The sequence below is a fragment of the Diorhabda carinulata genome, chromosome 2 (genome assembly GCF_026250575.1).
Source record: "Diorhabda carinulata isolate Delta chromosome 2, icDioCari1.1, whole genome shotgun sequence".
NCBI classification, from domain to species: domain Eukaryota; kingdom Metazoa; phylum Arthropoda; class Insecta; order Coleoptera; family Chrysomelidae; genus Diorhabda; species Diorhabda carinulata.
In genome coordinates this window covers 27,196,037-27,210,605 of record NC_079461.1, presented here as the reverse complement: position 1 = coordinate 27,210,605, position 14,569 = coordinate 27,196,037, and the positions used below count along the sequence as shown (strand labels likewise).

General features: G+C 30.1%; 1 protein-coding gene across 2 annotated transcripts; it reads left to right on the top strand.

Annotated features, from left to right (window-relative positions):
- Window positions 1-170: 170 nt before the first annotated feature.
- Window positions 171-13,186, top strand: LOC130904161 (mediator of RNA polymerase II transcription subunit 25-like). Of its 2 annotated transcripts, none has more exons than XM_057816753.1 (16): window positions 171-614; window positions 1,670-1,840; window positions 1,901-2,120; window positions 3,294-3,439; window positions 3,713-3,843; window positions 4,171-4,269; window positions 5,243-5,362; window positions 5,440-5,616; window positions 6,930-7,072; window positions 7,453-7,625; window positions 7,713-7,875; window positions 8,804-8,977; window positions 10,678-10,945; window positions 11,630-11,877; window positions 12,573-12,701; window positions 13,001-13,186. In XM_057816753.1, exons 1-16 carry the CDS (start codon window positions 493-495, stop codon window positions 13,148-13,150), a joined length of 2,634 nt encoding a protein of 877 aa, XP_057672736.1. In that variant the 5' UTR covers window positions 171-492; the 3' UTR covers window positions 13,151-13,186. The 2 variants fall into 2 exon arrangements, with proteins under 2 accessions (XP_057672736.1, XP_057672737.1); XM_057816754.1 differs by having other exon boundaries at window positions 322-614; window positions 12,576-12,701.
- Window positions 13,187-14,569: the final 1,383 nt, after the last annotated feature.

Genomic DNA, 14,569 nt, shown 5'->3' with positions numbered 1-14,569 from the left:
AAAACTTTTTATTTTTAATACTATCTAGTTGCTAACCTAACCTAACCTGAGAGACTTTAATTGCGTTGTGGTTATAGATATTTTAATATGTACTTATTATATAGCGAAATTCTTATACAATAAGCTATTTTTATATGGAAAAGCCAAAAAGAGAAAAATTGCATGGGACAATATACTGTTAATTACGCTATTTAAAAGAATTAACCAAAAATAACCATGCATGGGGATTAATGATTTTAAAGGTTCAAACAACAAACTTTGTATTCAATTGATAAGACAGATTGCTTCCTAAGATTATTCACATACTCGATTGCTTCATTCATTTTCCGAATGACAGTGAATGAATCCGGAATACTCTATATGATCTATATGATCGGCTTAACCCGATCATAGTTTCCGAAAACCCCTATATTTTGTTTTATACGTGTGCTATTTTGTGGAAACTGTAATAAAGTTTCAAATTGAATTTGCAGTGGTTATATTATTTTAAAAATGGTTGTCTGCTCTGGTGAACACGGCTTACAAGCGGACATAATATTTCTTATAGAAGGAACGGCCGTAAATGGTGCATATATAAATGATATTAAAACAAATTATATTATACCATCCCTAGAGTGAGTACAATTGTAGCACGTTTTAAATATTTTTTTTCATTCATTGATTGTGTTAAAATATATTTAAAATTTCATAATTATAATTAACATTAAAAAATTGCTGATTATTTTAATCTGTTGAAAATTTATTTGTATTTATATATTAGGTCATTGACTCGTGGGTATTTGTATAATTTCTAGGTGATGAAAAAACAATATCAATAAGTATGCCCATTCACATAAATAACCTTTAAATTAAAATTCAGTTAGAGAGAATTGTTACATATTTTAACAAGTTATGAATCTATCTCTAATTGAATTTTTAACTTAGAATTAAGTAGGTTAACTGCGATTTACAAATGGTAATCATTTCAAATGCTAAACAATAAAATTCCAATTAAAAATAACTGATCTAAACATATAATGATCAATTTATTACTTAAATTATAATACACTACTTTTTCTAGCGCACATATAACCAACTTCACAATAATAAAAAGTAGTTTATTATGCTACCCCTATTTAGTCAATTGGTACATTGTATAAATCATTCACCTGGTGGGTAAATACATATATGCATATTTTGCAGAAAAAGCAAGTTTTCTCATACATTTCAGAAGTTGTTATTTATTAACAGGTCTACTTTTCTTTTTGACCTGGTAGTGACTTTATAATTCTAACCAACTCAAGTTTGTTATTGATATTAAAAGGGAGAAATAATAACTTCACTGGATATTGGTTTCATCAAGTTCAATCATATTACATATTTCTGCAGGGAGTATCACTTGTTAAGTTCATTTGTGAACTAAGCTCTAAGTCCCTTGGACAAGCTATTTTGCTCTTATATGAACTAAAGTTGGCCTGGGTCTATCAATAATTTCTAAATCTAATCGTTTATTGTAAAAATAGCCAAACATTTTAATTAATTAGTAAGTGAGGACAGTGAGTAGATGGTTCTTTGAAAAATCCACGTTAATAGTAAAAGGTATAGAAAAATTGAAATTCACATTATATTGGTACATTTTGTGAATTATTTATTGCTCATGTCCATTAGTGTTTAAAGTTTATTTTTGCAGATATTTCAATCAAACTAAAATGGAAGATGCCAGTTACTTATCAGAAAATGCAAATTCAGTTTATGGAATTGTTATTTTTTATGCTGCCGATTGCCTACCACAACTCAGCACAGATACATTTGGTCCATTCATAAGTCCTTTGAAACTTTTGGCTGCTATTGATAAATTGGAGTAAGTAACAACAATGGTTTTTGTTAAATATATAGATTGTTATTTTCTATTTATTTTAAGAATGATTGGAGGTAAAGGAGAATCTCATTCAAATATCGCTGAAGGCTTAGCAACATCCCTACACTGTTTCGAAGAACTACAACAAAAAAGAGATACAACTACCCCTGTGCAGAAGCATTGTATCCTTATATGCAACTCTCCTCCATATTCACTTCCTGTTTTGGAATCTCATACATTTTCGGGTAAGACTGCTGAGCAGTTAGCTGGAATTTTGCAAGAGGTAAATTGATACTTTTAAACCATTCATCTAAGGGTATGGGGACAAAAAATCTATACATTTTTAGACAGCTTAGCAAGTAAAGTAGATGTGACTTCTCGTTATTTGCACTTATCAAAAGTTCGAAATATAAACATAACATATCTATTAGAAGTTTAGTTTCAACTATGGGAAATCTAAAAGAAAATGAATCAAGATCTGAAGACATTGTTAACAGTTAATCACTTTGTAAGAATGGGAAAAGCTGGACAAATAATTTATATCTGGTATGGTTGAAGATATCTTCTCCTAGTCGTTCTTCAGCATATATTTGCCCTTATGAAACTCCACAACCTCCAAAATATATAGAACAGAGTGTATCAGATATAGATTAATGCCGCTCATAAAGAAAAAGCACCTAGTAGGAAATCTTGTGTTCAGATATGGAAACTGCTCATTATGCAAAGTACATTGTGGGAGCTTTTGCAGAGTTGAATATTCCGATTATTGAAAAGTGTAGGAATGTTGCTAATGTGCTTCAACTAATGCCAATTGAACATTTTGACGAAATTTGAAACAAAACGTTATTCTTAAGGTTGGGAAGCAACTACACATGAATAATTAAAAAAGAGAATTTTGAGCAAATTCTGGCAAACATTAGATTTGGTCTTTAATAATTTAATGCAATATTTAAAAATAAAAATTATAGTGTAGTAATGATTGTTTTATAAAGTGCAAATAGTTAAATTAAAACAAATAGTTAAATTAAAACAAAGAGTTTGTAAGAATTTTTTGTCCACGTGCCTATACTTTGCATGTTTAAATTTCCCTTTAAATTAAATCTAGAAATCATTTTATTTGATTGAAAAGAAATTTAAAAATTTTATAACTTTGTATTTTTTAAATTCTTTCACTTTAAAATTAAGTCAGATACCATCCAAAAATTATCATAATTTTCTGTTATATTGAGTTTAGACTTTGGATATTTTTCATGTGTCTATCTTTGATTTAAAAAAGTTAAAAATTTTTTAGGTGATAAATCATACTATGACTTTTTAATTTTTAATTTTCTACTTGTTTATTGAAATTGTTACCATATTTATTATACTGTCTACAGCTCATAAATAATGTTTGTGTTTCTAATCCTAAATATTCAATTTCAAATTGTGACCATTGAATTTTATTTGTCTATTTTAGAGAAATATCAACTTTTCTGTTATTTCACCAAGAAAGATTCCTTCATTATATAAGCTATTTGAAAAAGCAGGAGGTGATTTAAGCTCGTCACAAACGAAAAATTATGCAAAAGACCCAAGACATCTAGTACTATTGAAAGGTTTCAGGTAAGATTTTTTGACTCAATTATAACTAATAAGATATTTTTTTAATTGCGACTGTCTTTATATACCATTTAACCATTCTAGCGTATCCCTAGAAATATAAATGAACACCAGCATGAGTTCATGTGTTGTTTGCTATCATATGTTCAAGATACAGTACTTGATAAATGAGTTTAAAGCAACACACAATAACAAAATTTAACAAATCTCAGATTTAAAAAAAATATGAATTTAGTCAATAATACTAATTCATGATTTTTTAATGTCTGTTTTTAGTCTCAAAGAAAGGTCTGTTAGCCCTCCACCTGGAGCCTCTACAACCACACCAAATCAAATAACAAATACGGGAATACCCACAATGACTTCTTTGCCAAGTCCACTTCAAGGAAGTGATAGTCCAATTCCAGGTAAGAATAAGAATATATGAAGGAACAACAATCAAAAAGTTTGAAAGTGAAACATTTATTTGAAACAATAATGATAATAATCATAGTTGGTTTAGTAAAATGTGAGTAAAATCAAAATCAGTAAAATATTAATACAATTTGATTTCCAAAATAATAATGAAAGCAAGTTTCATTCTTTTTAATTGTCCATTCAAAGGAAATTGAATATTGATCTCAAAAATCACTAATTTGCTAACTGATTTTGAAATATTGTTAAAAGAAAATATATCGAAACACTTGGTACAAAATTTATATTATTTATATTAATTTTAAACATTTTTCATTTAGGTACCAGTCAACCTAGCAATAATATTATGGTCAATACTACAGTGGGAGTAGGAGCTAATGTTGGACAAAATAATGTATACAGACCACAGGGAACACAAGGTTTGTAATGATAATTTTAGGTAATAAATAGTATAGATAGTAGAATATGTAGATGGTACTCGATGACAAGGAAGTTAAATTCACCTTTCAGCATATTTAATGTAATTTCTTTAAATAATTGTATAGTGTCATAGTTCATCATAGCATGATGTCCTTGGAAAAGGTGATCGCCGCTTTAACTCGAACCCTTTGATATCATTAAGCAAGCTGGGAGGCTTTCCAAATTGTTGGGCACTCACAGATGACGTGGTCTACAGTTTCATCGTCCTCCATGCACCAATGGCACTCTGGATCGTTCGTTATGCCTATGGTGTTTTAGATGACCGTGTCCAGTCACTAATCGGATTTCGCGCCTATTTAGTTGGAGCAGGGGTTGGCAAATTGACATTACTATGTTCCTGCGGAGTCGATGGATTATCGCGCGTCCGCATTCCATCACAGCAGATACCTCGACTTGGAAGATGTAGCGTGCTCCCCAAGTGAAAAAGATTAGTTTATTTTGGGGTATCCTCTGCAGGAGCCTGCTTTGGCCAAGGTATTATTAAGTATCTCGGACATGGAGTCACTAATCCACTGCATTCTCTCAATGATGTGTGCCTCCAAACCCTTATTGTTAACAGTTGTGCATTTACCTGTGACCTGCGTCCTGATTTTTGCATGGACAGTTGATGCAATCTGCAGTTCTTTATTGATGTTCAGCATGTATGCTGTCCTCATGGCTTCGAATTGTAATGCTAGTTCCAATGGTGGGATGCCCAATTGGATTGCAATGGCATTAGTCCTAGGCCATATACAAAGTCGTCATACTTTCCACTATCGCTACACCAATGATTGAACTAACACAGTCATACTCACCTAGCTACAGTGAAATTTTACATTGTTCAATCTACACTTTTAATATGTTTGTTTTATGTAAATGTACAGTAAATCATTTTTTCTTTCTACAATTATTGTCACAAAATAAAATTTTCAGGTATGAATATTCCTCCGCAAAAAGGAGTAGGAGTTGTGAATGTAGCTGGTGGTCGTATGATGGGTAATAATCAAATGCCAATTATGCAGGTTAACGCTCCTCCGGGATATCATGCTTCAGGTAAATATAAAAATGTCATTTAACATATTTATTAAATAATTTAATCTTTGGCTGTCAGTGTATATTTATGTTGTTAGGTCATGTAAATAGAACATCTCCACATTGGACAATGCCTCCGCCAGTCCAACAAGTAAGACCCTATATTCCTCAATCAAATCAACAGGTTAATACTACACAAGGTAGTGCTCTTATTGCTCAGTTGACACAACCTCCGTCGTCAATATCCGGATCCAATGTTAACCAATTTGGACAGAGTAAGTATTTTGCTTGATACAATTTAGTAAAGAAAAAGCATGACATTTTTTGTTTTAGTTCATCTAATAATGCCACACAAGTTTTGGCATTTGAAATTTGGAGGACATCCTCAATAACCAGTTTTGAAGGATTATCGAATGTTTTAGTTAAACTTTTTTGTCCACTTGCTGAGATATTCTGTTATGCATTTATATCCCTTAAGTCTCTATACAAATGTTGATCAATCCATTTTTTTACATACTTCTACAAGTCCAAAGGTCCCAACCTTTACTCAAATACTGTTCTTCTGACTTACTATTATCTTAATGACTATTCTAGTTCTCTTTATATCTTAAATACTTCCAAATAAACTCGTCTCATTTGATTATTATAATGAATTTCAATAGGCTTATCCTACTTACATATCACATCACTTTTGGAATTTTCAGTTTAATGTCGTTTGAATCTCGTCATATCTGTCAAATTTTATAAGTATTTTGGAAAAATTAAAAATTAGTGTACAATATTTAGAGGCAAAAAATTCCACTTTCGAAAGATGGAAGGTGGATATGAACCTGGAAAGAAACTATTAGACATTCTGGCTCATTCTGATAGTCAAACAACTATTAAAGAACTCAGTGCCAAAGAAAACTTATAAAATAGGCCTGGATATACAGTATACAGAAATCAAAGGAAAGAAGCACAAATGCTTTTTTCAGTAGCTTTTCTATAGGAAAAAGAGTTTCAGAAGAAGGAGGTAACCTGAAGAAGGGAAACTACTCTGGCGGGGCTTTCCCGTGCTGGAACTCCTTAAAAAGTATAATAAACTTTAAGATTGCTGTGCAATCTAAACGCGTAATAAACATCTATAATCGGGAGGCATAATTTTCGTATCTACTTATAGATTTGAACTATTTGTGTCACATTATCCTTAAGTCACTATTAACGTCTTTTCTTTGCTCAAGTCCTTCTATAATCGCTTCAAAGACACGTGTGTTTTATTTCTTTTTTGAATATTAGTAGGCTAGTAGCAACAGCTTTGTTAACAGTTAGCTAGAATATTAAAAAAATAGAAATAATTTTCACAGTAACACTTGCTTTCAATCTTAATTAATATCGTGTTGCTTCGATAGCAGATTTTTATCTAAAACATTTGTCTAAACAAATAGTATAATGTATCACTGAATGAAGAAAATTAACTACCAAATATTATTTCACTAATTTTACTGTTATAAAATATAGTTTCATACAATATAATTATATGTTGTGTTTGAGACTTAAATTTATTGATTAATTTAATTAATTGAAATATTAAAAATATTTTATTTTTTAGTGACATCAAATTCGCCCATTAATAAAATAAACGTGCCACCACAATCAAATGTACAAACGTCGATTTCACAAAACCAAACAGGCATACAAACGTCTATGGCACAGGTCTCACAGGCGAATCCTGTTTCTTCTTCTCAAGCCCAGGTACTAGTTACTATATTTAAAATATTACAGATGGATGTTGATTAACTTAATTTTTTGTATAATATTTAATAGCCTTCAAAAATATAAACAAATTTTTACTATTTTGGTTTTTTGGATACTAGTCCTGTGAAAATAATCAGACTTATTCTCTGGACAGGACCTAATGATTTCAAATTGCTGGTATTATTAATTTTGACTTCCCCAACACTCACTGTTAGGGATGGTAATAATTAAGATATCATCTGCAGAGACTGATTGCGAATAGTTTACATTTAGTTTTTCGAAGACGATAACTTATCAAAACGTGCTTCAGATAAATAAATCTTGACAGTTTATATATATATATATATATATATATATATATATATATATATTTTTAGAATATGCCACAAGCTGTCCAAGGTCAACCGCAACAAATACGGGAAAGGCATACTATTTGGCAAGGTTTATTGGAATGGATAGAAAAGCCAAAAAATGCTACAGATCAACAAAAAATTACCAAGCATGTCCCCTGTCAGGTGTCTGCTAATTCCAAAGACGGTGAACCCGAATTGTAAGTATATAAAACATTTTTACTAGATTTCAAATGTCTGTCATCTTTTATTATTGGTATAGTAACTTTTTTTACTTATTTATTCAGAAAAGCTGATGGTTGGCCACAAAAACTTATAATGCAACTCATGCCGAAACAATTAATAGGAAATATTGGTGGAGCATATCTGAAAAATTCGAAATCTGTATTATTTCATCCCCAGCCATGTGATGCTTTAGAATCTCTTACAAGAGTTATGAGTTCTGGATTCGTAAGTCTGTTTTTTAAAATGTAATAGTCATTTTCATAATATAAAATTTTAATTCAATATATATAAAAAGTATGTCAATATGTATCAAAATAGTTCCTGTCATTTCTTAGAATGGGAAATCAAATTTATTATTGTTTTGCTTGAATCTAATACAAGAAGAAGAATAAATTATTTTCAATAAAATGTTGATAACTCAGAACGGTTAAGAGAAAGGTATAGGGAACACTATGATAGAAAACTAAGAGTATTAATCCATGCTTTGAAAATATGCAGAGTATTACGTTGGAAGTAATAAAATAATTGTTGTTTTAATTTGGTTAAAGTGATCTTCAGTATTTGAACATCCTATTAGAAAATAATGGAACAACAATTATCACGATTGATTGATTAAGGTATCCTAAACTTCCACTTGTCTAAATTAAATGGATTCACCAGGATTAAACTTCTATGCTAACTCTACATTTCCAAAAAAATGGAATTTCTCAAAAAAGCAAAACGAGTTACTGAAATCGTTGAACTAATTTTTCATATAGGATTAAAAAATGTGGTCAAATATATGGCGTTCCATTTAAAAAATTGTATGTTTAATTTGTTTACTACATTCTGTAGTGTATATGGCTATGAGATAAATATTTTGAAAAATGTCATTGTTTGTTCAGTAGAGTCCATTTCTTCTTGGATTTCAGATTTTATTTTTTCCAAAGATGCATGTAGATCACTATTCATTTTTATTTTGGTCAAATTATACAGAAACATTTTTTTGGTAGATTTAATTCTGCTTTAATTACATACACTTTAACTCAACACTTCCATTTCTCATTTGCCAATTCTTCTTTCTTTTTTGTATGTATAAATGTTGTACAAATAGTGATTCTCGAATAAAAAATAGTCTTAGTTTGGTAATACTGTTTCTATTTTAATTTTTCAGGCTGGATGTGTGCATTTCACTAGTGTCCCACCATGCGAAATTAAAGTTCTTATTTTATTATATACGGCAGATAAAAAAGCTTACTTAGGATTTATACCTAATGATCAAGTTGCTTTTGTCGATAGACTTCGGAAAGTTATTCAGCAACAGAAATCAACTCAACAAATGAGACAGGTAAACTCCAGTTTTCATTTACCGGTAAAATCAATTCAAATAAAGGTTGATAATTAGGACAATTTCAAAATGAATATATTTGAAAAGTATATAAAACATTAATTTATGTTTCTGAATCGTCTTGATTTTAGGTCTGTTCTGTTTTAAAATTAGTTTTTTTTAAATAATTTTTGGAAGACACATAAAAATTGATATACTGACATACCAGATGAAGTGAATGAATTTTTATTGAGGTCCCAATTTGCACACAATATTTCCACATGACAAAGAAATACCTGTGACAAACATCTTATGTAATATTGAATGCAACATCAATCATCTAAATAACGAAATTCAAAATAAAATAAGATCTGATACTTGTAATATTATTACCAATTTTAGAAATCAAAAACAACATATCAAATAAACTGTAAAACAGAAGATACTTATAATCAAGACGATTTAGAAACATAAACATATATAAAAGGTCTAAGAAATAAGAGATAAAACATTAATAAGACCAGTGATTGCGTTATAAATAAAAAGGAAATATATCTGAAGATAATAAAGAGAAAAATACTGAGAACTATACTCGGACCAAATATTACAGGAGATGGAGAGAGAATATTGAAGAAAAATAGAGAAATAGAAGAAGAACTGGGAGGAGAAAATATATATATATATATATATATATATATATATATATGTATATAAAAGCACAAAGAATAAATTAGGCAGGACACATCATGAGAAGAAAACCTACAGAAATGGTGAGGAGGATAACACAATGGATAACTATGGCTAAGAGGCAGAAGCAGACCAAGAAATATCTAGAGAAACCACATTAAATGGAATTATGCCTGTCTTTTGAGTCTATGCTAAATTGTAGAATTCTGCCAGAGAATAATAAGGTCTTTTAAGCAGAAATGCCTTTGTCAATCTTCAAAACTTATTAAATGTTTTTGCCACTTTTAATTCTGAAGGAATAATTTTTTGGCATTAATGATGATGGAATTTTTAACCAGATTGGAAATGGACATAGTTAAGTAAATGTCCAAATTCTTTCTTCTAGTAGAGTAGTTATGTATTGAAGAAGATAGAAGAATACTAGAAATAGTAAACAGGAAAGCAAAATGCAGAAACAGAAAAGAATGGAAAAAGCTGACAAACGAAGCCAGGACCAAAACAAAATCTGTAATAAAAAGAACAAGGGGAGTAATCCACCCCGATAATGGATTTGTAGGCATACAAAGCGCTAGCCATAATTAAAGAGATTGAACAGCACAATGATGAATGATGATGATATTTGAAAAGCAACCGTTTTTTTTTTTTAATTTTGTTATTAGGTTTTTTAACAAATTTGGAATGAGTAGAATTCGTTCTAATAGGTTATATGAACCTCACATAAATTTAAGATTTATTTTTTATTTAAAATAACGAAATCTATAAAATTTAATTTAATGGAAGCTATTATTAAAAACAGTATAAGAAGATATTTTGTTGAACAAGGGATGTAAAATAATTAACCAACTTAATTTCATTGAACCTGTGTGCTTTATAGCATTATTGTATTGATCTATGTTTAACTAAGTTGGAATTTCTGAAACCGTTGGAGATATTTTAGCTATGTTTAAAATAAAATGTTTTAATGTAAATATCTATGAACTACTATTGCATTCAGATCAACACTATATAAATTATTTGTTACCATATGTTCCAAGGGTGGACCCGGTACTCCTACTGGTAATCCGCAAGTTGGACAAGTGAGTAATTCTCCTCAAATGTCAGGCACGAATGCTATAACATCTCAAAACGCCCCTCAAAACATGTTAATATCTCCAACAAACACAATTTCAATGGGAGGTGGTCAGATGACTCAAAATGTTAACACAACGTCACAACAAGGACAGGGAATGGCTGGTATAATAAATCAAAACGTATCTTCTGGAAATATGAGACCCAATATTAGGATGCCCAATATACAACCAGGTAAGATTTAATATAAAAATTCTAAATTAGGCATTTATACCTATGATGGCATCATATCTTTTCCATCTTATAATGTAACTAATATTTATTCTATATGCTTTTTTATACGTTTTTTTTTCTAGATCTCATTCTATTGAGTTGCTAGAGTTCCTCATTAAATGCTCATTTTAAATGATGAAAGACTATTGCAGATGTGGTGTATGGTTATGTTGAAGGATAATGCTGTTGCGTTTTATGCCGATTCCGGTGATTAATGTAAATAAAAACTCACCCCAATCGGGAATACAGGGTGGAAAATGTCAAGTTCAATACTTACAAACATATTAGTTACAACTATCAACTGTTTACGAGGATATATTGAAAATTCTTAGCCCACTATACAACCAAACAAAATTTCAATGTCAAAATATTTTATTACTCAACATATTCTCCTCTTGTTGAATACATTTTTTAAAGCGAACCTGCAACGTCTCTAGACCTTCCAAAAAAAAATGTTTCTTCTTGCTCTGTAAACCAGACCTCCACAGCTTTAATTACCTCCTCGTTGGAAGAAAATTTACGGCTTTTCAAACTTTTTTCAGTAGGGCTGGGACATGTCAGGTTTCCATATTAAATATGGTTTTATACAGTCTGAAACAATATGATAAATTGTTATAGATGTTTAATAATATGCATCAATTCCAGGAAATACAAATCAGTCAAATATAATACAAAATCCAGTGCAAAGTTCTGCTGAAAACCAACTTGAGGTTGAAAGGAGGCATAATTTAGAGAAAATTAATCAACTTAAACAAACACTGGAAGCTGCACAACAACAAGAAAGGCAATATAAAAGCCAGTTGGAGAGAATAAGTCATATGAAAACTTCTCAATTAGAGCAAGCTTTACAAGCAGCACAACAAACAGAAATGCATTATAAAATGCTTGAAAATGTGAGTACATTTTAAATTGGTAGTACTGAATTATAATTTAAATTGATTAAAGTTTACTAGGCATACATCACACTATACATTTTCCTTTCATAAATTCTAGTATTTTTTGTTGTTTTTAAAAGATGTAAAACTTTCTTACCATTAAATTTGAATGACTGGATCCAATGAAATCCTCAAAAATAAAATCTATTAAAATGAAGGCAATTATATTTTGCATATTTATTTTTTTTATGTATAGACCTATTGACATCAAAATGTTATCAATCATCATAAATCGAGTATTTTTTCAAAATTTCAATATAGGTTGATCTGGATAGAGATCCGATGAAATAAACTGTTTCAAAATATCAGTTTTCTTTTATTTCATATTTTAACAATCGGCATTACAAAATCGACAACCGAGGGAAAGTAACCTGTTACCACCTTCTTTTGTCAGATTAAGGTTACGTTCCATAACAGAATCGACGAAAGCTCAAATTTCTTAGAACAATTATAATTTTTTTTTTCGATAACTCAAATACAGTCCGTTTTTCCTTTAAATTTGTTTGATCATACGTTCATAATTAAACTAAGTTTGTCATCATTTGTTGAAAATTTCCTCTAAATAATTCCTTTTAAAATGTAAGAGTTTATTGCTCAAGTTGTCTTTTAACCTTATTTGTTTGAAATTAAAAATTATATTTAAAATTTTTTAGCAGCAAAGACAACAGATAGCTGCACAAAATGTTCAATCTACACCTCAGGCAGCCACATCTCAACCCCAACAGAGGCTTATGCGACCAGTTATGTCAAATAATCCTGGATTAAGACATCTTTTGCAGCAAGTAAGTCACATTTGAATATTAAGATAAAATGTTTAAAAATATCAACTAATTTTCCTCGTATTTTTTTCATGAATTTGTATTAATTGAATTCTTGCTTTTTGGGTGTGTTTATTATGTGATCCAATAGTATTACCCATACTTTTCCTTACTAAGTTCATATTTCTGGAACCGTTAAACACCAAAGATAAACTTTAGTTTCTCTACAAGACTTGGCTATCAAAACGTGCATCAAACAGTATTATTATGTAACACAGTAGTAAACATATTCATGAATAACTATTATGTATTTATTGTTTCAGCAACCTCAATACAGACAGTTAATAAACGTTCAACAGATGCCGGGCAGTGGCTCCAGAACTCAAATGGGTCAGCAGTTGCAAAACCCAGCTGGATCACAACAAACGAATTTTGATGAAGTTGGAAGCTTCGATTTTAATAATATTATTTAATTATATGTTTAAATATAAATATATTTATTATTATAATCCCCGTGTTCCACTGTTGATAGTTGATAGTAGAAAGTACGTGTTATAGTTTTTTGTCAAACAAAAATCTACTTATCAACATATTAAAAATGGTTACATGAACAAGAGAGCAGGAGGAGAGTATCAGATCAGTATGGACCGGACAAAAGAAATAATAACCGACGTGATTAAACTGTACAGATAAAGGCCTTTTCTATGGAAAATAAAGGATAAATAATAAAATAAATAAATAAAAATCTACCTAATAATTCATCAAAGCTTCAAGTACGTATTTGTAAGTAATAGGGTACTTGAAGTATTTATTTTTGTTGTAATAAACTATCCAAAACAATTTTTTTCACAAACCATGCAAATACGATAAGATTCCCTTTCATGCTCGCAAAGTTTTTGAGGTAAGCACATGTTTCCATATTGATTTCTTTCTTGTACCCCTTCTGTTCTGTTTCTTTATATTTATTTTAAGTATTTTTACCATGCACAAACCCAATGGTGTCACTCTTTTTTTCTTCTCCATTTTCAAGATTTTCACACCACTGTCCTCACGATGTGTTTTCCTTCTGGCAGCCCGAAGTAAGACTAGATATTTATGTTAATGGGTCATAACTGTAAGGTGGAATAAGAAATAAGGACGAAGGGATAGATCGTTCCAAAATTCCCTTTGTGCATTCCTAGTTATTGTGATGCTGTTAAATTATGTGATTTAATATAGTCCATTTGTGTTTAAGTGGATATTATTTATATTTAATTTCATGTCACGATAATTTATCAGACTCTTGCATAGTTGGTCAGCACAAATATATTCTACTCATAGCAAGTTTTAAAGACTACTTTGTTATAAAATACCTTACCCATAATATTAGTTCGGATCTGATTATATATACACATAGCTGTTTATCGCTGCAGAAATAATAAGAGTTTCCAAAAGTTATATTTTTTCTGCTTTTTAGATAATGGCGGCCCAAATACCCCTTACATATGTAAGTTTAGGTACACAACACCCATGTTTTTTTATGTAATGCTTATATGGAGCCCGAAATTTTGTTAGTCGAAAAGAAAAGAACCTAACTCAAAATTTAACATTTACCCTTGTGTAATAATTCTTTATTCTATGAAAGACTGTCTAAGAAATCATAGGACAAAATAAACATCAATTAATTGGTTATTAGGCTGCGGTTACATTGGATAAGAATTCGTACGGCAATTTATTCACATGAATTCGGAAGAAAAATTTCGTTTGAATTCTTATGAATTAAAGTGGTTATAATGATTGCGAACTTTCGTCGCTCAGAGATGGATCAACCTACTGAGCTTGAATATGTATTAGATACACTTGCCGTAAAGTTTTTTATTGGAATATTTGAACAGAAGGGTATGGGTTCACAA